Consider the following 22,583-nt stretch of genomic DNA (forward strand, 5'->3'; position numbering starts at 1 on the left):
AATTTCTAACTGAAATTTAGCATTTTCTTAGATTATAAATGTAGATAGCAGAGCATGGTAGTGTTAGCAGTACACAGAGTCTTTCAAAAATAGAATCACAGATAGTTTCCTGCCACAGTATGACCACTATGGTACATATCTCAAAATACTGTTTATGCTGAACATCACATGGAAATTATGGTATTATGAAGCCCACTGCTAGATCTTGTTATTTAATGTGATCACTAAAAATGCCTCATGTGTTACTATGTTAACTTTTTAAATATTCATATAAATGTATTTTAATATAATAGGATTTCTTTAAAATAGTATACATTCCTGGTGTTTAAAAAAGAAAGAAAAAGACTTCGGGAAGTATACCTATTTGTTTCCAATACGCTCATTATTCCAGGAATACTAAAAGTAAATATCCCTGTTGAACACTAATACATCATTTATCTCAAGTTGTTTTTTTTTTAAGATTTTATTTATTTATTTGACAGAGAGAGACACAGCCAGTGAGAGAGGGAACACAAGTGGGGGGAGTGGGAGAGGAAGAAGCAGGCTCCCAGCGGAGCAGGGAGCCTGATGTGGGGCTCGATCCCAGAACCCTGGGATCATGCCCTGAGCCGAAGGCAGACGCTTAATGACTGAGCCACCCAGGAGCCCCTCTTTATATCAAGTTTTAACCATCTCAGGTTTTGACCAATAGTGTTGCCAATTCTGCTTTCGCCAGTTGCCATTTTACCAGATATAGCAACCACTACCCAAGTAGAGGCTTCCACAAAGTTGAATCTTAAGAAGAACCCACGCCAGAGGTGTGAGGGAAAGGGTGGAAAATCATAAATCTGATCATTCCACCGGTGGGTTAGACTGTAGGAACTCTGATGCCAAAGAGAACAAGATCAGCTTACAAGGGTTTGCCAAACAAGAAGCCTTAACCCCAAAAGGAGGTTACCCAGGGTAAAAATATCACAGAATTCAAAATCTCTTGTAAATTTGCTTATTTTATTTTTCTCTAGCATTTAAGTTACATGAGTTTGTGTGAACTGTGGTTATACATGTTAGGCACAGAGCAAAGAAATAAGATTTACACATTTTGAAGCATGCCACTGCAAAAATAAGTTCCATTTTTTACATTCAAACTCCTTCCTTTAGTTTTGCCGGCTTCAATCTCATCCTCACTCCCATTCCCATATGCTAAGTGTTATCTCACCTGTCTTCTCGTTCTCACGTGAGTTGGCCCTTCTTGTCTCCTCCCATGAGGCTACTATTCCTGAAATTTTTGTGTTTTCTTCTTGTAATGATCATTTTTATCAACATCTTCTGTTTTCTCTCATCTTTCCTGCTAACCTTTCCTGTGTTTCCTTGCTTTCCCCTCATATCACGCTCTCAGCCTCTTGCTCCCCTCTTCTTAAACCAACTAGCAAATGTTCTTTCTGGATAGTTTCTTGAGGCATTCGTCAATTCCAGGACCTGGAAATGTCCTGGCAAGCTTTTTCTTGTGTATTTAGCAAGAGTGGGGCCCATTCCCTGATTAAACACACACACACACACACACACACACACAATGCAACTTCATCATGGACCCAGTTCATCTTCAGTAGATATTGTCTAATAAGCCATCAGTACCATGTTCATTACACAGAGACAAGAAAACAACCCATAGAGTTCCCACACCTCCCTACGGCCTATACCACAGGGCTAAGACACAGACAAAATATACGACAAAATTAATAAAATACCCATACTGAGCATGAACCAATTAACAACACAGAATAATTTTATGAGCATGAAATATAAGTAATTGCAAAGCTGTTCATAATTAAGATCTTGTTCTAAAAATTCACAGAGTGCTTCCCCACGTCAGTGAAATGAAATTATGCAGGCTGATGTCTCTGTTGGTCACATCAATGCTTAACACCTGTTGGGAACCAAAGGAAAAGGAGTGGGCATCTGGTGATTGAAATTTTCTGTGCTCAAATGAATCAGAGACAAGCCAACAGTCCTCATGCACTCTGCTACTTTCACAATTCATTGCCTCGCTGTCAGGCAGCCCTCAAATTTTCAGGTGAGGAGGCTGTTTCTTAACTCCTTAGATTACAAACTTGTTCAGTGACAGGGAAAAGACAACATGTCCTAAATAATGCAATCACAACCACAGCAGAGAAACAACTACACGGAAAATTGGAGAAGATGCCTTCATTTTCATTTCTCAGAACCCTCCTTGGGTTTCCTCCTTTTCCTGTTCCCCGATAGTGACTTCGTGTTTGCTCAGTGGAAGGCCAACAGTTCAACTTTTTTCTAGGCAAATGCTTTCCATAAACTGTCACTGCAGGTGCTGTTAGTAGCTAGCATGACAGTCCAGGAGTCAGTCAGCAACAAAATTGGGCAAAGTCCAGTTGGTTGACAAGAAAGCCACAAATATGAGGAAATGAGTAAAAAAATACAAAACTGAAGGAAAACTTTTGTTTCAGGCCTTCTAATCAGGAAGGATTATGAACGAAAAACAGTCCAGGAGAAAGCAAGAAGCAAGCACACCCAGAAAGATCCATTTACCACAAAGATAGGTGTTGGAAATGCCACAATGCCTTGATCCCAAGGGGCAGATTTTCCACATTTTTAACATTCATGAAATCTGAATGTGTCCTGCAGTCAACAGCCTTAGAATTTCTGTGAGCTAAGCAGCACTCATGACAATTATTATTGTCTGGGCATGCATGAACTGCATTGCTATTACTGGTATTATGAATGGATGCACTACAAACCACTTAAGCATTACTTTAGGAAAGAATAGGAATCCTGGCTGATAGTAAGATCAGGAAATTGCTTGGGTGAAAACTTGTATAAAGCATTTGCTACATTTGGAGAAAATCCCATAGATGTTAGTGAAAGAATTTTTATGAAATGATGTATCACCAATACTTCTGATAGCACAGAGGAAATACCTTAACCCGTTCATGCCACATATTTTTCTTTTAAATAATAATAAATAAAATAATTTATAATATTTACATAAAAATTTGAATAATAAAAATCTGTGATACTAATTGGTTAAGGCATTTCTTTCTATTTTTAAAAGAAGATTTTATTTATCTATTAGAGAGAGAGAATGAGAGACAGCACAAGCAGGGGGAGGGGGAGAGGCAGAAGGAGAAGCAGACTTCTGCTGAGCAGGGAGTCCAACATGTGGCCCAGGAACCTGGGATCATGACCTGATCACGCTTAATCCACTGAACCACCCAGGCGCCCCAGGTTAAGGCATTTCTAATATTTCTTCACAGAGTCCACCTCATCTAAATTACTTTGATGAAGATTTATCAAGGTCCATGTGTCTCTACACAATATTTTCCTCTATATTATCACTAACATTAAAATTATAAAAATCTTTGTTTAAGGAAAGTTTGCAAAGCTCTCTATGTGTTTAAAGTAGAAATTTTAAATGATATGAAAGCATTGTGTCATACTCTGTAATCCTCTTTTCCTTCCTCATGACACGTGAAATAATGGAGCACCATTAACGGATGGTGTCTTATATTTGATGGAATATGGTAGTTCGAGCTGTTTGGGAAGTGAGGTGAAGGAGCAAAGACAAAGTTTTATATAAATTTGCAGACAAGAAAACATATATGGAAATCAAGGATCCAGACCCTCAATTCCAAATGATAATAAGTCAGGAATTTTCCCTTCATCTCCATGCTGTCCACTGTTGGTGCACTGAACACAGACAGCTTCCCAAAGGACTCTATAGGAAAGGGACGGGGGCAGGAACTGCCCTAGGACTGGACTAGGAAATACCATTGGGACTTTTCACTGGTCACAAACCTGTGTCGCAGGGTCATAACTGAAGGTGGGTGTTATCACCATGCCGCTCACAGAGATGCTGACACTGGAAATGGAAACACTGTCCACTCCCCAGATCTCGATGTAGCCCAGTTTCAAAGGGTTTGAATCAGTGATGTATTTGTTGAAAATTATATGACTCTGCATCATATTCTGTCAGTTGTAGATAAAAAGAAACCAGAGGGGGGAAAAAACAAAAACAAAATCCATTTAAATTTTCTCAACCTTTTTTTAGACACAAATGTAGATCATGAAGTAAGACGACTTGAGAGTCACCATCTTGTGCCCTTGGATAGCTCACACTGTGATTTCAGCCCTCTATCTCCTGCTTCCAACTATCACCCAACTTTCCATTGGCTAAGTACTTGCAGTATCTCTAGACTCACCCTGAACTCTAAGGAGACAAAGAGTCTCAACCATCAGGAACCTTCTGTTCTGCGTGTAGAGAAGTCACAAAATGTGCAGACCATTCCAAGGCAACACAGGGACAAGGGCTAGATAACATAGAAACAACTCGTCCATCTGCACCTTGGTGAACCGGAAGAAGTTACTGATGAAATATGAATGGATTTAATCACAGAAAACTTCCTGAGAGCATACTAAATTTCCATCTTAAGTCCAGAGGAAAGGAAGGATGCAGATTAACAAGACGAGCCGGGAAGCGATTCTAGGAGGTACTTTATGCCCTTATGATATCTGGCATCCAACTAAGCCAACAGAACTCTGTTCTCCCTTCATGGTATCAGTCACACTCACCTGGCTGGCAGAAAAGTTGGCCAGGTAATAGCGTTCTTCTCCATAGGTATCTGCAAACAAGCAACAAGGGAAGCATGATCTGGAGCTGTGCTCTCGAATTCCAATTGCTTACTTGTTGAGAAAGAAGGGAGGATTTTGGTTTTCATTCTACTTTTCTTCTTTACAGAGTTTTGTGAGATCAGTCAGACTTTGCCCCCAAACTCCATTTACACAAAATGTTTGAAACGAGTGTGTATAGATGCATCTAACAGAGTCACCTCATAGAATGCAGTGTCCTGAACCACTCTTAATCCACTTCTCTTTCTCATGGTCTACCCTTCCCAACATCTCCCTAGTCACCTCGGAATTTCTAGATTCCTACTGCTAGAGGCACACATATGTGTGCATACATGCATGTACACCACATCACAAACGTCAACACTGGTGTCTTGATCAGCTTATTTTGAGAGGTATGAGGCAATTTTTAAATGAAATCTCCAAAGATCAAGGAAAACCAGAGACAAGACTTCTTCGTCCTTTATGCTTAATGTATGCCACAAGTTCAGGGAGAATATGAAGCTCGGCATGTCTAGTATAGGCATCCCCACCCTCCCTCCTACTCTGGGGGCTCGCTCACTCTCCCCATATTCCATCTCTTTCTAACTTGCTTACCACTCGGTCAGAGGACATTGGCTATCCTCCAGAGCTGTGCTGTCCAGGATAGCAGCCACTAGCAGTATGTATCTACTTAAATTAAAATTAATTACAACTAAATGAAATTAAAAATTCAGTTCCTCAGATGCACTTGTCACATTTTGAGTGGGCAATAGCCACATATGCCAATGGCTACCATATTGGGCAACACACATACAGTCCATTTCCATCACTACACTGGACAGCATTGGCTTAGACATAACTAATGGAATGTAAGCCTCCCTCCCAAGAGTTTACCAGTTCCTGTAAACTTCTAGTGGAAAATCCCCCCAAATAAATAGTATAGCTGACAGAGGCACTGTCTTTCTTATTGGGACAGTAAACCCTGTAATTAAAATGTGCCCTTGAACATAAACCACATGGAAGTATATCTCAGTTGGCTACTAAGAAACTTTCCCATTGGCTTTTATGCTGCTGTCTCGCACAGTGAATTAGGACAGTTGGGTAACGGTGAGAGATTCAGAGCTACACTTCATTTACATGATGCATAAGGATCATATACAATAGGCGTCGTGCACTTGAAACAATAAACGGCTATGTTTAAGAATGCAAAACTCTTTTGACGTGGAAAAGATAATGAGCAGGCCTGTCCCCTAGTCAGCGGTATTGACACGAATCCAAGGCAACCCTACTCACCAATGCTTTCCCCATCATCCCAGAAGAGCCAGCCTTTAGCAGTCCCCTCGTCATCCAAGGCAACTTTGAAGCCTATGAATTTCTGACGGCTGCAATGAGGTAGGAAAGAGCCATTAGCTAAAAACAAAACCTCTACCACAAACCAAGGGTTTTCATAGAAATATAAGGGAAGTGCTTCATGGTATAGACTGGGTACTAGGATTCAAGAGACTGCTGATCTAGTACCAGTTCTGTGTCCGGTGGCTATATGACTTCATGTCAGGAATGAATGAATGAATGAATGAATGAATGAATGAATGAATTAGAGGAATTTTCCTTTAAGGCTCTACAAGCCTATAAGTGCTCTAAAAGTACTAAAGAAACTACAAGCAAACTCACTGGTTCTGTCAGAAAAATCCTGATGTGATCTTTCTTTTTTCATGACCTAATTTCCTAAGCACATGTACAGTGAGCTATTTATAAATGTCCTAAGTTCTTCAGTTTTTAACTGAATTTTTTGAATCAAACGAGTATAGCTCTAAGAATTTTAGTTTGACATCAGACAGACGGGAATTTTAGTCCCTGCTCAACTACTTACTACTAACTGTGTGACCACCTGAAGCCTCTCTTTGCTCATCTGTAAAATGGGGATAATAGTATTTACATCACAGAGTTTATTTTTTTCCTTTTTTTAAGAAAAATAAAAAATTACCAAATAGAAACCTCCATATTAGTAGAGTTCTAGGCACAGAGCAAGCACTCACTTGATGTTAGCTATTATTAATTATTATATAGACTTAAGTCTAGAATTCTAAAAGCCTGTGTGTGAGGAATCTCAGCCTCAAGCATCAGTTGCACTGTGGCTTACATAATTTTTCAGCAGTAGTTTTCTTAGCAGAGTCAATTAAGATCCAGAGAGTCTTGCAAAACTAGTATGAATCAGGTTGCTCCTTGTTTGACTTCCATTTCAAGTGTGAACAATTAGATCTATCGTTTCACCCACTTAAACCTAAAATAGTTGCTAATAATTGTTCAAAGAGTACAAAGTCTGAAAAAGGTTAAAGCACAAACAAGCCTATAAACAAACACAAATCTTTAGTAAAATTCCTTTTCGGTCTGAGGGTGCTGCTTACAAATTGGCAGGCTTCACCAGGATCTGAGCTAACTGGCAGGTAAAGGAGAAGCCTTGTCCCTTGTCATTCACCTTAAGCGAGTGTTCTGTGCGGGCTCTTGCCAGGGCAGGATGTAACCCCCACGGACGTGAAGATTAATGTGGTCAAGAGGGGCCGCCAAGGACTTCCACTCTCCCCTTGCTCCAATGTCCACACCCTGTGGGCCAGAAGAAGGTAAGACAGGCTGAGAACACACCTCACTGAATGACACGTTCACCAGACACCTTGCCTACTCTCCCAGACTTGGTGGCCATCCAGGAGTCTTCAGCACACAGCTGTTATTACACGTCTCCACATTCACTCAGCTACCGTGTGGACTCCCACGTTGCTGCTACAACATCATGGCAGCACCCTTGTCTTCTGGGGTTTTTACTGTGCGTACTACATGAGATCGTTGTGTGGATCTCAGCCTACCCTTCTTCCACATCCTGTTCCTGTGTCAGAGAGCCGTGCTGGAGGAGGTTGAGCAAGACCTTTACTTACTTCTTGTTGCCTCCTGATACACCCCCTGCAATGGCATTTCTAGACCTTCTCTCACTTTGTCTCTGCTCCCTCTCCTTTCACTCCCCCCACTCCCCACCCCCACCAACTTCACTGTAGTCTTGACTCCTACTTGACAGAAAGAATTAAAATGAGCTGACTTACTTTACAAATCCTTATCTTTAACTCGCTACAACTTCCTTTTTGTTTAACATCTTTATCTTGCCTCCTGTGTGACAGGGAGAAGTGCTCTCTCACCTGGAGCCATAAAGCTTATTTCAAAGAAACCAGCCTTCCGCATTTCTTCAGCCTAAGGCAGGGCTTCCCAGCTCCAGCACTATGGACATTTGGGGCCAGATAATTCTTTGTCATGGTGTCATGTCATAATTCTCTGTCCTGTGGTTTTGGGGATGCTTACCCATGTCTATCCCCTAGATGCCAGCAGTGCCAAATGTCTCTCGGTAGGCAAAGTTCCCCCATTTGATACTTGCTACTTTAAAGGGAAGGAGGAAAGCTACCATAACATTCCTCTACTTCGGTCCCTTATGTTCATTTTAACCATCATCTGCTTGTGTGAACGGTAGGGGTAGGTGGTCAGAAGGAAGCCCAGTGACTGATGCCACACTCCCTGGGGCGGACTCTGCTTCCTGGGCCTGCCTCAGGACTCCAAAGTCTACAGTATTTAATAAAAATTCCACCCCCACATCTCTGGCTTCTTCAGTTTTCTCACTGACAGCATGAGAAAATCTGATTATATGATCTCTAATGACATTCACTCTGCTATCTGATGAACACTGGACATTTCCTCCAATGATTATTCCACCTTCAGGTGAAACTTGACACATGTAAAACTGTCAGGTTATCTCCTTACCAAATTCTTTATTTCTCTCAATGGTATTTCCATTCTACCACACGTTATATAAATATCATGTGATTTTTTATCTCATGATTTCATTTCTCATACTTGATTTATCACAAGCTTGTTTATTTTCCTTTAAATAGTTTCTGACCAGGCTAGTCTAACAAATTCCTGTTTAAATACCTGTTAAGATAGGACTGTAAGGTAAAAATCTCAAAGCAGCACTATTAAAATAAGAATAGACAACCCAAATGCCTTTGTAGGGGGGAATTTGCATCAACTGTATAGTCATTGATTATGATTGAGAAGCACTGTTTTAAAAACCCAACATATGTTCCACACTGTAAACAAAGAAAATGGCCACAAGTAGATAAAAACTTTGATTCACACACATTGCCTGTTCTCAAGCTTTGTAAAAATAGGTAACCAATAAAGTTAAGTCAGACAAGTCCCTTCTCTCCCCCTCTCCCAAATAAAGTCTACAAACTGCAGTGCCCAGAATGACAGAAAGGAGGGGAAATGGGGAGAAGACATTTCATAGAATGCTCAAGCACGTAGGCTTGCCTGAGACAGTCAGAGAGCTCTAGAAGGAGCTGTGAACTGCTGGTTTTGCACCTTACTTGGAGAAACTAAGAGTCAGTGCTTACTGAAGTAGAGCCACTCTATGAAGCACATCGACCCATCCTGCCTCGAGGCACAAGTGAGGCCTAAGGCCAAGCAGTAAGGGGTGCCTCTTGCCTCTGCTGGTCAGATGAGCACAAGTGGGACAGTGTGGGGATGGGAATTCACAGCTACCAAGGCAGCTATGATAGCAGTCATGATCCTCGAGAAATGGGAACCACCAAGATACAAGTCATACATTCTTCACCTATCCTTCGTTTGAGGCATTGCTGATTTCCAAGCTCCACTGCACAAACAGCAAAAATATTGTGCAAAAAGTGGTAGTATAAGCTAAGTTGGACTTCCTTATGTTTTCTCCCCTGCTTTCCATCTCTGCTTTTTTGTTCTATTTTCTGGGTGATTGCTATTATAATGTTTTTTAAACAAAATTTTAAATTTCTGCATCATGCCTTTAATTTCCAAGGTTTTCTGAATATGCCTGTTTTATAGCATGCCTTCTTAAGGATATCTTTTTATCTCTCTGAGGATATTAATTTCCTCATTAAACTTTTAAGTAACATAAGTACTCAGCTCAGTACAATTTTACCAGTGAATGCACCCACTAAGCCACCAACTAGATCAAGAAGAATATTACCAGCCCCCCGCAGAAGGCTCTCTCGTTCTCTCTCATAATAATCACCACACTGAAGGCAGAGACTATTCTGATTTCTATCACTTTTGCCTGTGTTTGAACTTATAGGCCATATATGCTTTAACTCTCGTTTCTGGCTACTTGCACTCAATGTTATGTTTGTGATGTTCATCGTTTTTACTTGGGCAGCAATAGTTCAATACTTGCATTAATTTATATTAGTTTTAAATAACGAATACAATCTATGTATCCACTTTACTGTTGATGGACTTCAGTGGGACTGGGTGCTGATCGAACCTTTTTGGAAAGCAATCTGCTAATATGTGTCAAATTTTTATATCCCAGAAATTCTACTGATAAAAACTAATACAGAGATAAATGTAAAATGGTGTTTCCTGCAGCCTTGTACCATTACATATTAAAAAAACAAAACAAAACAAAACAAAAAAACCCAGGCAAACCTAAATCCTAAATGTTCACCGCAGAAGTGGTTTGCTAAATGATTCTACACAATGGAATATAATACAGTTGCTAAAAAAAAAAAAAAGGGGGGGGGGGAAGAGCTTCAAGTTCAAAGAGCTGAAGTTCAAAGTTCTTTGATGTACAGATATTCAAGATATATTATTAAATGAATTAATCAAGGAGCCTAATAGTATGTACAGCAAGACACTATTTGTATAAATAAAAAAGAATATGCATATGCTAATCTATACACAGATTTTTTTATCAGCAAAGGTATATAACAGACTGCTAACAGGGACTGAGAGATAGGGAACATGGTGAATTTTACTGTCCTTTCCATTTTCCAACGCTTGCCCTTCTGGATTTTTACTATAGTAGATATCTCTACTTTTCAAATTTATTTTTGGCACACTATAATTTCTTTCATGGTACCTTTCCTATCTTATATTCCCCCTGGTGTCTCCCATCCCTTAACCAGTACATCTGAATCTCAACTTCCTCTAAATTTTGACACCATGTTTAATATTTCACAGTATTCCTTATACTGAATAATAATTTGTTCCTTTTCACATGATCAGATGGTAAACTAGGTCTCATACTGTATGTATATCCTCCAGAACCAGAATCAGAATACTTTGTCTATAAAGGACCAGATAGTAAATATTTTAGGCTTTGCAGACCAGATGGTCTCTAGTGAAACTACTCCACTCTGCTGTTGTATTGTGAGCACAGATGTTAACAATAAGTAAACAAATGCTCATGACTGTGTTCCAATAAAACTTTATTTATAAAAACAGGTATGAATCAGACGTGGCTCTGGATGGTAGTTTGCCAACCTCTGCTCTTGTCCAAAAATAGGTACACATGAAGATTAATCAAGGAGACACTACTACTCCATTAATCCCAAGCATGGAATCTTCATTTTAATTTAACAGCAAAACTTTTTTTTCTAAATGGCTTGCTCCATCAAGTTGAGTCTTCCTAAGTGATTTTTTTTCTTTCCTTCCTCAACCAAAGCTCTTCTGTTTAAAAGCCATGTATAAAATCAGCAATTTCCAGGATACTGTTCTCTACTAGCCCTCACACTTCCCTTTCTTTGTATGTAGTGCATACAATTATGTACAGAAGCATTAGAGTTCACGACATGCAGATATCAGTTCCAGGTTTGACAGAGAACTCTATGGAGAAACTGTGGCAATATTCCAACGCCTGACACTCAGAAAGGTGGCCTGCACCTGGCTGGGCCAGGCTGGGACTAGAGTGAAATAAGTGAGGTGCCTACGGGGCACAGTTCAAGGCGGTGCTTGCTCTCAGGGTCAGGCAAATGCTGGCTCAGCCCTAGGAAGGAGTACCTCTTTAAACAGCACACCCAGGCACCTCACTTGCTGCACCCTAGTGCCGGCCCTGCACCAGGGGATCTCAGTGTTCACCATCACTCACTGGGAGTGAACGGAGCAGTCAACTTGCAAATTCAGCAGCAAGGCCAGGTAACTTAACAACAGTTGGCTGCCCCCTCCTGGAAAGCCCTGGTGGGGAAGCGCATAGCAGAGTCTTAATGCAGGGCCTCCAAAGGACAGATCCAGCCCAGGAAAAAAAAAAAAAAAAAAAAAAAAAGTGGGGGGAGGGTGGAAAGCCAGAGGTATAAGGGAAGGACTCAGGGTTCCCTAGGACAAAGAGGAGGAACAAGACTTCCATTGTCCTTGTCTGGTTTTTACTTAATCTCACCACAAACCCACTAAATAAAAGGTCCAGAGTATGCTCTGCCTCTGTCCTCCTGCTGTTCTCCTTCTCCTGTAATTTAAGTCCTTCCAACTTTTCTCCTCAGAAAAGTTGGAAGAGTAGGCTTAGTTCTAGGGAGAGGAAACACCTCCTTGGATTCTTCCTCAAGAATTAAAGCCTGACTTGTGTCCCTACAAGAGTACATGGCCCTGAGGTTGCTTTGACAGGCCCTGTTTTCCCAGCTGGGGTTCAGACTAGCCTAGAAATGTTCTAGACAGAGAATGATGTGTTCATCTTGCATTCCTAAATGTCGCTCTGGCACACAAGGGTTGGGTCTCATACCTCCGAGCGCACTTTATACACGGCCTAAGACCATGCTTACCTCAGGAGATTACGTTTAACAGCTCCTCCTGGAACATCTATGCTATAGAAGGAGATGTTTAATAAAAAGACAGAAAGGAAAGGCCCCTCTACATATGAACTTACAGTCTTGTGAGGGACGATATGAACAAAAACTACAGTTCACTGTACAATTTCAAGTGTTTACTAGTATTGCCGTTATACGCCACTGTGAAAGACAGAAGCCAACACATACAGAACACTCACAAAATACATTAGTTTATAACAATTCTGTGAGGGAATTGCTCTTATCCCACTTAGAGGTAAAGAAACTGAGGCTACAAGGTTAAAAGTGACTTGTCCAAGATCACACATCAGGTGAGTGACAGGCTCAGAACCAGACCAGTGGTGCGTCAGATGTGGAAGACTGCGCACACTACCATTTTCCCCAAGATGTATAAATCATCAGAAAAAACTTACCGTGTAGTAATCATACCAGCGGGCTCTAGGGAAATACGCAGTGACATTTCTGGCATTCTAAAATTAAACACAAACAAGGCTTGGGAGGTGGGCTCTTGTACCCAGGGCAGTGTAACCGATTTGCACAGTAAAAAGGTCAAAACAATAGTATTGGTTTTGAACCCACATGCTCATCTTTTTAGAGGCCAGCAATGTTGGGGAAACCTTCCAGCCCTCCCCTCTTGCCAAATGGGAGATTTGCGTACCCTAAATTAACAGTTTCCCTAAAGCCCTTTGGGATCAGACTTTGGAGAAAAAAATCATCCTTTGCTTCTAGACTCACCTCCTACCCTCTCTAAAGAGACAAACTCACGAGCTGGGTCTGGAGCAGAAGAAAATTTTGCAGATTTTATGGTGCCAGTACATCAGGGATTATGATTAGTGCAGTAAGCTTTGGGGAGGAAGCAAGTAGCTGGTATTTTAATCAGAATCCTATACATCAACAGAAAAAGTGAAGAAATGGCTTTTCCTGCCTGAGAACATCTTACAGAAGGCAGGGAAGGGCTAACCAGAAACAAGATTATTGGTACAAACAATTCCATAACATGTGTTTCTGACCCATACTCCTTATTTTAGTTAATAAAGAAATGATTCTATCTTAAAATATATCAGAAGGTTCTTTCCTTCTTGATTATCCTATGAATCAGAATCTGTTCTGCCGATTTTAAAGGTGAGGGAGCAGAGGACCAGAGCCCCTAAGTGATGGACGTCAGCTCAGAGGGAGAGGAAGAGACAGAAGTAGAGTAAAAGACCACATCTCAGGAAGCCCAGCAGACCAGGCCTCTTCTGCTACCTCTAATCACTGGGCTTCGTCACTCTAATTTTCTATTCATCAGAGGCCTCCATACTCACAGGCTCCAGGACGGCGCTGACCAGGAAGGCTGGGCCCAGCAGAAACTGACTGTCTATATCCCATGTCGCCTGGTCTGACACAAACCTGGAAAGAGAAACCAAGGTACCACAATCAGGACCCCAACAGGGCCTCAGACCCAGACCCTGAAGAAACTCCTCGAGTTCAAACCCAAGTCAGAAATCCAGCTGCACTCTACACCTTCCTTTAACTTTTTCTCTAGGTCTCCTTTCACCAGAGATATACTTCCTTTCTGTCTGTCATGTTCTTCAAACCCCAGAAATGGTCGGATTTAGACATGTTCTCACCTATACGTATCTCCATGTTTCTTAACCGTGGCACGTTTCAAATCCAAGAATGGCCTTCAGCCCTCAAATCTCCACCCCGCACATCTGGCCTTGTCTTGTGACCTGAGCTGCTACAAAAGATCAGCAGCTCTTCAAATACTCAATTTAGAAAGACAGTATTCCGGGCTGTATTGTAATCACTTTGAATTTTTTTTCATTCAGTAGTCTTTTATCGAGGACCTAGGGCATGACTGGCGCTGGGCTAAAAGGAATTATAATGTACAGTCTGTACCCAGAAACCTTATGGCAAAGGACAATCATGTCTTTAATTTAATCTGGAAGTACTTTGTTTTTGTTTTTGTTTTCCAAAAGCCATCACACAGAATGATATTACCCCTTCGTCATTGGGATCCCAGCTAGACACTCACTCGTGGAGAAGAGGCCGCACGACCGTGCTGCCCTCCGTGTGGGCCATGTGCATCAGGGTGTAGAGATAAGGCAACAGGGTGTATCTGGTCTGCAGCACACTTCTGGACATATTCACGAAGGCAGCATCCCAGGACACAGGGTCTTGCCTCTAAAGGAGAAGAGTGTTCAGAGCTCACCTCAGGGACCTGGGAACTTAAGGAAGTCACTGAATGCTTATTACAAATGAAGATCACACATCGCTAAACCAAAGTTGATTATAGATGAGCCTGAGAATATTCTTTTTTTTTTTTTAAGATTTTATTTATTTATTTTGACAGAGAGAGACAGCCAGCGACAGAGGGAACACAAGCAGGGGGAGTGGGAGAGGAAGAAGCAGGCTCCCAGCGGAGGAGCCTGATGTGGGGCTCGATCCCAGGACTCTGGGGTCGCGCCATGAGCCGAAGGCAGACGCTTAACAACTGCGCGACCCAGGTGCCCCTGAGAATATTCTTAATATATGAAAGAAGTCACTCAAGCTTTCCCAAGACAGCTGTTGAAATTTCTCCATTAAGACATTCTTTTTGGGATATATTTGGTACAACACAACCTAAACAAACAAAAGAATCTAAAGAACACTGAGGAACCTCGTTCACTGAAACATGAGGACCTTTCCATGTACCTGTTGGCCATGTGTATGTCTTCTTGGGAAAATGTCTATGTGGCTTGTCTACCCATTTTTAAATCAGATTGTTTGCGGGTTTTTGCTATTGCCTTATATATTTTGGATATTAACTACTTATCAGCTATATGGTTTGTAAATATTTTTCATAGGTTGCCTTTTCATTTTGCTAATTGTTTCTTTAGCCGTGCAGAAGCTTTTGAGTTTGATGTAGTCCTACTTATTTATTTTCACTTTTGTTGCTTGTGCTTCTGGTGTCATATCCAAAAAACTCATTTCAAGAACAATGTCAGTGGGCTTTTCCCCTACGTTTTCTTCTAGAATTTTTAAAGTTTCAAGTCCTACATTTAAATTATAGTCATTTTCAGTTAATTTTTGTGAGTGATATAAGATAGGGTTCCCATTTCATTCTTTGGCATATGCTTATCCAGTTTCCCAACAGCACTTATTGAAGAGACTGCCTTCTCTCCATTGAGGATTCTTGGCTTCCTTGTCAAATATTAGTTCATAGTATATGCAAATGTTTATTTCTGTGCTTTTGATTCTGTTCCACTGATCTATTTTTAGGCCAGTAACATACTATTTTGATGACTATAACTTTGTAATATAGTTTGAAATCTGGAAGCATGATACCTCCAGCTTTGTTCTTCTTTCTTAGGATTGCCTTAGTTATTTGGGGTCTTTTATAGTTCCATATGAATTTTAGGATTGTTTTTTCTATTTCTGTGAAAAATGCTGTTAGAATTTTGATAATGATTGCATTCAATCTATAAATTGTTTGGGGGTAGTATGGACATTGTAACAATATTTTTTTCTTATTATGTTCAGTTAGCCAACATATAGTACATCATTAGTTTTTGATGTAGTGCTCAATGATTCATTAGTTGCATATAATACTCATTAGTTGCATATAATACTCATCACATCACATGCCCTCCTTAATGCCCATCACCTGGTTACCCCATCCCCTCACCCCCCTCCCCTCTGCAACCCTCTGTTTGTTCCCCGGAGTCCAGAGTCTCTCATGGTTTGTCTTCCTCTCTGATTTCTTCCCATTCAGTTTTCCCTCCCTTCCCCTGTGGTCCTCTGCACAATTTCTTATGTTCCACATATGAGTGAAATCATATGATAATTATCTTTCTCTGCTTGACTTATTTCACTTAGCATAAGTCCCTCCAGTTCCATCCATGTCAATGCAAATGGTAGGTATTCATCCTTTCTGATGGCTGAGTAATATTCCATTGTATATATGAATTCTAATCCATGAACATGGAATATCTCTCCATTTGTTTATGTATTCTTCAATTTCTTTCATGTATGTCCTATAGTATTCCTTGCATAGATCTTTCACCTCCTTGGTTAAACTTATTACTAAGTATCTTATTGATTTTTGATGCTACTGTGAGTGGCATTGCTTTATTTCTTTTTCAGATATCTTCCTGTCAATGTATAGAGACACAACTTATTTCTGTATGTTGATTTTGTATTCTGCAACTTACTGAATTCATTGATTCATTCTCTTAGTTTTTTTATGATACCTTTCAGATTTTCTACATATAAGATCATATGAACTGTAAACAGAGACAATTATACTTCCTTTCTGATTTAAATGCCTTTCATTTCTTTTTCTTGCCTGACTGCTCTGCTAGGACTTCCAGTACTATGTTAAGCAGGAGTAGTGAGAGTGGGAACTTGTCTTATTCCCGATCTTAGGAAAAATGCTTTCAAGCTTCTACCTTTGAGCATGATATTAGCTGTGGGCTTGTCGCGTATGGCCTTTATAATGTTGAGGTACATTCCTTCTATGCCCAATTTGTTAAGAGTTTTCATCATGGAAGGAGGCTGTTTTGTCAATTTCTTTCTGCACCTATTGAGATGATAATATGATTTTTATCTTTCGTTCTATTAATGTAGTGTATCACACTTATTTATTTGTGTATGTTGAATCATCCTCACATCCCAAGTTAAATCCCACTTGATAATGGTGTATGATTTTTTTTCAGTGTGTTGAATTCAGTGTGCTAATATTTTGTTGCAAATTTCTGGATCTATTTTCATGAGGGATATTGATCTCTAGCTTTCTTGTAGGGTCCTTATTTGGCTTTAGTATCACGGAAATGCTGATCTTGTGAAATGAGTTTGGGAGTGCTCCTTCCTCTCCAATTTTTTAGAAGTGTTTGAGGAGGTCTTGGTGTTGATTCTTCTTTAAACTTTTGATGCAATTCCCCAGGGAAAACATCTGGTCGTGGGCTTTTCTTTGTTGGGGGATTTTTGGTTATTAGTTCAATCTCCTTATTCAGTATTTATATGCTTGGCTTTTCTGTTCTTCTTGTTACAGTCTTGGTAGGTTGTATGTTCCTAGGAATTTCTTCATTTCTTCTTGCCCTATTTGTTAGTATATAATTGTAGTCTCTTGTGATCCCTTGCATTTCTGTGGTATCGGTTCTAATGTCTTCCTTTTCCATTTATACTTTTCTTTATTTGAGCCTTCTCTTTTTTTTTCCTTAGCAAGTCTAACTAAAGGTTTGTAAATCTTGTTTATCTATTCAAAGAACCAGCTCTCGGTTTTGTTTATCTTTTCTGTTGTTTTCTGTTCTCTACGTCACTTATTTCTCCTCTGACCTTCATTATTTCCTCTCTTTTGCTACTCTGGGCTTACTTTGTTCTTCTTTTGCTAGTTCCTTGAGGTGTAAGGTTGGGTTGTTTATTTGAGATCTTTCTCTCTCTCTCTCTCTTTTTTTAATGCAGGTGTTTATCACTATAAACTTCCCCATAGAAATGCTTTCACTGCATCCCATAAGTTTTGGTATGTTGTGTTTCCATTTTTATCTGTTTCAAGATTTTTAAAAATTTTTCTTTCAATTTCATCTTTGACCCATTCGCTGTTTAACTTCCACCATATTTGTGAGTTTTATAGTTTTCCTCCTGTTATTGGTTTCCAGTTTCCAAAGAAGACCTACACATGGCCAAGAGCTACATAAAAAGATGCTAAACATCACTCATCATCAGGGAAATGCACATCAAAACCACAATGAGCTATCACCTCACATCTATTAGAGAGCAGAACGTGGTTATCAGAACGGTGGGGGATGGGAGAAATGGGAAAGCATCAGTCAAAGGGTACAAAGATGAATTCCAGTTATAAGATGAATATATTCTGATAATCGAATGCACAGCTTGGTGACTACAGTTAACAATACTATATTATATACTTGAAAGTTGCTAAAAGAGTAAATGCTAAATGTTCTCACCACAAAAAAAGAAATGGCAATTATGTGAGGTGATGGAGGTGCTAACTAGTCCTGCTGTGGGAATCATTTCACAATACATAAATGGATCAAATAAAAAAACAAGAAACAGGAGGGTTTGATGGTTTTGAAGATGTCATAGAGAATATAGACTGCATTAATTGTAGCTCAAATTTGGAGGTTGTATTCTAGTGACACAAAACTTTTGAGCTGTAAGCTAATATCCTACCCTGGTCCCAATGGTGTTGTGGTTCCTCGAAAAGGGGTAAAAGGCCCCCAGTTGCATCCAGCGAACACACATCTCATATTCAGCATCTTGAAAGAACCCACAAATATCTGCTCCTGTCTGAAATGAGGCAGAATAAAACAAGCTTGCTGGTGATTTCTGAAAGATGTCACTATCTGCTTGTGGATTAGAAGTGACCCCAAGACACTTACATAAGATATGCCAAAGAGGCTGAACTCCATCATGCCTGCAACGAGAACACAGCTGTGTTACAGGCAGCACTTGTGATCTGCCTCCTCCTCCCTCAAGAATCCTTTATTGAGGGTCCTAGCCCCTTCTCACCAGAAGAGGCCCCTGAGGATAAGCCCACACACCAATGATAGACTTCTTCAGCTGGTCCCACGCGGCCGTGTTATCACCCAGCCAGTGACCTGCCCAGCGGCCAGAAGAGGGGAACGTGGAGCGGGTAATGACAATTCCTCTCTGTCCCGTCACCTCCTGCACGGCTCTGGTTGGAGGGGAACAAGGAAGTGATTAGAGGCAGACCAGGGGAGGAAAGGCCACAGAGCTTCTCCTCCCAGAGTTTCGGAGCCTAAGGCATGGCAACAAAATGTCTCCTGCATTATTGGAGGAAATATGGAAATCTGCGCCATAACAAAGTCCCCACTGACTGACCCTACACGATGGAGATGATAGTAACAGTTATGCCTTTACATAGTGTTTCATGGTGTTTTACAATGAACTTTGTAATAAACCTGCTGGATCACCTAAAAATAATGAGTAATCACTAAGTCTTACCACTTATTTACTAAGTTTTTATATTTGGGGAGAAGGAAGGTGAATTTCTTTATAAGGCTTTCCTTAAGATAACTCTTATTATTCATTGAGCTCACAAAATGGGACAGCACTAATTCAGCAGAACATCAGTTGGCTCTCCAACAAGAATAGTTAAAAAAAAAAAAAAAGAAAAAGAAAACAGAAAAGAAAAGAAAAGAAAAGAAAAGAAAAGAAAAAGAAAACCTAACAGAGATGAGTCACTTTTGAAATAAAAGAAAAAGATAGCCAGTCCTCCACATTCCCTTCACCTGTTGTAATTAATTACAGCATCGGCTACACTGTCTGATCATTGCTTGTGTCTCTGTGTGTGTCTCCTCCACGAGGGCTAGCAGTCTCTCCCGGGAAGGACCGTGTCTTATTAAACCTGTCCTTCTAACTATGATTGTGGAGCCTGGCTCCATGCTCGTGTTTGCTTAATAAATATGAATTGTGACATAGTTGTAATTAAAATCTTAATCCTTAACCCTGAAGCAGAGTTCCTTCATCAGTCACTGGCTGTCCCTGAGGGTCACGTGGACCAGAGAAGGGAGAAGGTGACTCACTCGTAGGTGGGTCTGGTCTGGGACCATCCGTACAGGCTGTGAACGTCATAGTGCCGCACCCGCGAGCCATCTGGAAGGATCTGCTCACTCTCCATGCACAGGGTCTTGCTGCCCAGGCCCCTGTCCCTGGACTCCAAATCTGAGGAGAAAGATCTAGTGATATAAATGCCATGCCTGATCCTTTTACCCTTGACCTCTCTTTAAGGGATTCGACACTGGATCTTAAGACTAATTTGACCCATGCATGGGTCCCTCTCCTCCTCAGGGGCACAGGAACGTGCTAGGCTCTGAGCTGCAATGAAGCCCACAGGTGTTTTCAACATCAAGTTCCCTGCAGGGCTCTCCAGGAGAAAGCGGGGGCAAGGGAAAGAAAACACAACTGTCAAACATCTAACTACTTGACAGGATGTAGTCTAAACATTTTTCTTATAAATCATTTCATGTAATTCTTATCATAACTCTATCATTACCTCCCTTCACAATCTAAAAAAAAAATTAGAAACATCAAGTAATGTGTTGAAGGTCCCACAATTCACAGTAAGCATAATTTCTGGAGCCAAGATATGAACACAAGCATAACACCAAAGCCCATCAACTCCATGATAAGGGGAAGCTGCTACTGTCCACCCACTGGTGGCATGACAAATTCCTGTGGAGGAATTCACAGAGGCCTGAAGAATTAAGACACTTAGTTCTAGAATCCTCTGGAGACATAGTCACTGTTAAGTGTTTTCTGAACAAATTTGAGAAATTCACCCAACAGGGCCAATAACTTATACACACTCAACTGGATGAGGTGCTTGATGCATATTTGTCTCTGCCCCCCTAAAACCAGAGCACCAGGTAAGATGTGCCCTGAACAGCAGGATAAACCCTGGCTGCTGGGCTCTTGGGGAGGTCACTCCTCGTAGCCATGGCTCTGCCAACAGAGGAGGTCTAGGGCTCTTACATGGCATATAGGGAGGGTAGTTCAGAGCGGCCTCCTTGCAGCCCGGGGGAACTGCTCCATTCACAAAATTCGATGGCTCATTCATATCCTAGAAATGTCAAACACAGATATATCTTATTTTTTCAGATCATTACACCTTGCCAAAGAGAGACAAGGAAGCGATGAATAAATCATTTACCCTCCAGCAACCCGCAGATACCAGCCCAGTGAGAGTCATCAGACCCAGCTGCGAATTGACTACAGCGATCAATTAAGCTCTCGAGAATGACTGGCTAGAGGATTTTTTTTTTTTTTTAATTCTCCCTCAAGGTATAAGGCAAGGCTCAAGTCCAAGAAATTCCTAGTAATCACGTTGGCGTTTTACAGCAGGAACTTCAGGCAAGGTATAAGATATGAGGAGTATCAGGGATGTTCCCCTTCTGATTGGAGGAATTGCAATAGGATGTGTCCAAAGACTTTCTTGGATGATATTATCCCTCTTGATTAAAGGTCATGATATATAAGGTTAGACACACAAAGATAGAAACACACCCACACAGGTGTGCACAGACACAAACCCACACACTTACAATCCACATGCCATCAAACTTCAGGCTCCTCTCTGGATTCTGTGGATTGGTGTATAGTTCTTGCAACTCCCTCTTCCACCATGTGGTAGTTGAGTTACGGAAAAAGTCAGGAAAGGCCACATAAGCTCGGTATAGCTATAAAAATTAAATATAGTTTATTTGTCCCCCCGAATTATATTAGACAGCAAACAGACACTTCTGAGAGCATAACTCACGCACACCCCTCTACTGCATGGTGACAGATAATCCAAACAGAGCCCAAATAACATCTGCAGCTTATTGGAAATGGAATGAGTGCACAGAAGAGACATTAGCACAAGTTAGACACCTGCTTAGCATCTGGAAAGTATCCATGGACTGTCTTCCTCTTTGTATCAACATGAACGGTAGCAACCAATACTCTAAACTCACTGTCTCACGTGCTAGATGCTTAACTTTCAACCTCCGTCCTGCCATTTCCTAAGCTCAATTCAGATTCAAAGCAGGAGCCAGGGTGAGACTGCAGCTTGAAAGACATCAGATGGACTGTCACCAGGCTGGAAGGCAACACCCAGGGGATCTTCTCCTGTCTCATTGCCGCTGGGGAAAGGAGGGGAGGGGTGAGACATCTCACTAGTGCGCATGTGTTTTCTGTAGTTTCAGAAATCACTTGAAAATTGCACATGTGTGTCAAGTCGCTTGGGAGGAGCTAAAGAGGAAGTTTTAACACTGCCCCTTTTCCTTATCTTCCCCAAATAACAAAAGCTGTGTCTTTATTTTAACCTGGATGCTTAATAACAATGCTTAACTATATTGTAAGGATTTTGAGAGTGAGGACCTTGTTTTATACTCCTCTGATTGACCTTTGCACTCCCCGCAGTGCTTAGCTTCGAACCTGATGTGAAATAAACGCTCAGTGCATAATTGTGAATTCACACCCCTGAGCGGCAGCAGCAAATAGTCATAAATTTCTATAAAGCCACGTTGCTTGTGTTGGAACTTCATGGTCCTTCGTATGTCACAGTAAATAGGTTTCCCTGTGTTCCTCAGTGCATTTTAAGAGCTAAAGAGCTAAGTAATGCTGGGGGCAGCAGGGGTGGGTTGGCTACAAAAAGAGAACTTGGTTTAGGAAACCTCCAGTTCTTACACGCAATAGACAAGAGACAAGTAAGAACTCATATGTCTAGATAAAAGGCAAAAAAAGGAACAAAAAAAAAAAAAAAAAGAAAACAGAGTTACACGCAAATAATGAATCATGGAACTTTACATTAAAAACCAGGGATGTACTGTATGGTGACTAACATAATAAAAAAATATTATT

The 22,583-nt window shown here is 40.8% G+C and overlaps 1 protein-coding gene across 1 annotated transcript in view; it reads right to left on the reverse strand.

Annotated features, from left to right (window-relative positions):
- Nucleotides 1-968: 968 nt before the first annotated feature.
- The window catches only part of MGAM (maltase-glucoamylase), a 232,736-nt gene continuing 211,121 nt past the window's right edge, over nucleotides 969-22,583 (reverse strand). Inside the window, exons 39-52 of the mRNA XM_008697325.2 lie at nucleotides 21,284-21,418; nucleotides 20,715-20,802; nucleotides 19,766-19,904; nucleotides 18,761-18,894; nucleotides 18,599-18,633; nucleotides 18,390-18,506; nucleotides 14,254-14,402; nucleotides 13,541-13,625; nucleotides 12,650-12,706; nucleotides 7,091-7,215; nucleotides 5,908-5,996; nucleotides 4,579-4,628; nucleotides 3,805-3,975; nucleotides 969-1,903 (exon numbers count right to left, since the gene is read on the reverse strand). Coding sequence (XP_008695547.1) covers nucleotides 1,826-1,903; nucleotides 3,805-3,975; nucleotides 4,579-4,628; nucleotides 5,908-5,996; nucleotides 7,091-7,215; nucleotides 12,650-12,706; nucleotides 13,541-13,625; nucleotides 14,254-14,402; nucleotides 18,390-18,506; nucleotides 18,599-18,633; nucleotides 18,761-18,894; nucleotides 19,766-19,904; nucleotides 20,715-20,802; nucleotides 21,284-21,418 — 1,452 coding nt within the window. The 3' untranslated portion in view covers nucleotides 969-1,825. The remainder of the gene's footprint in view (nucleotides 1,904-3,804; nucleotides 3,976-4,578; nucleotides 4,629-5,907; nucleotides 5,997-7,090; nucleotides 7,216-12,649; nucleotides 12,707-13,540; nucleotides 13,626-14,253; nucleotides 14,403-18,389; nucleotides 18,507-18,598; nucleotides 18,634-18,760; nucleotides 18,895-19,765; nucleotides 19,905-20,714; nucleotides 20,803-21,283; nucleotides 21,419-22,583) is intronic.

The sequence above is a fragment of the Ursus maritimus genome, unplaced genomic scaffold (genome assembly GCF_017311325.1).
Source record: "Ursus maritimus isolate PB19 unplaced genomic scaffold, ASM1731132v1 scaffold_3, whole genome shotgun sequence".
In the NCBI taxonomy this organism is placed as follows: domain Eukaryota; kingdom Metazoa; phylum Chordata; class Mammalia; order Carnivora; family Ursidae; genus Ursus; species Ursus maritimus.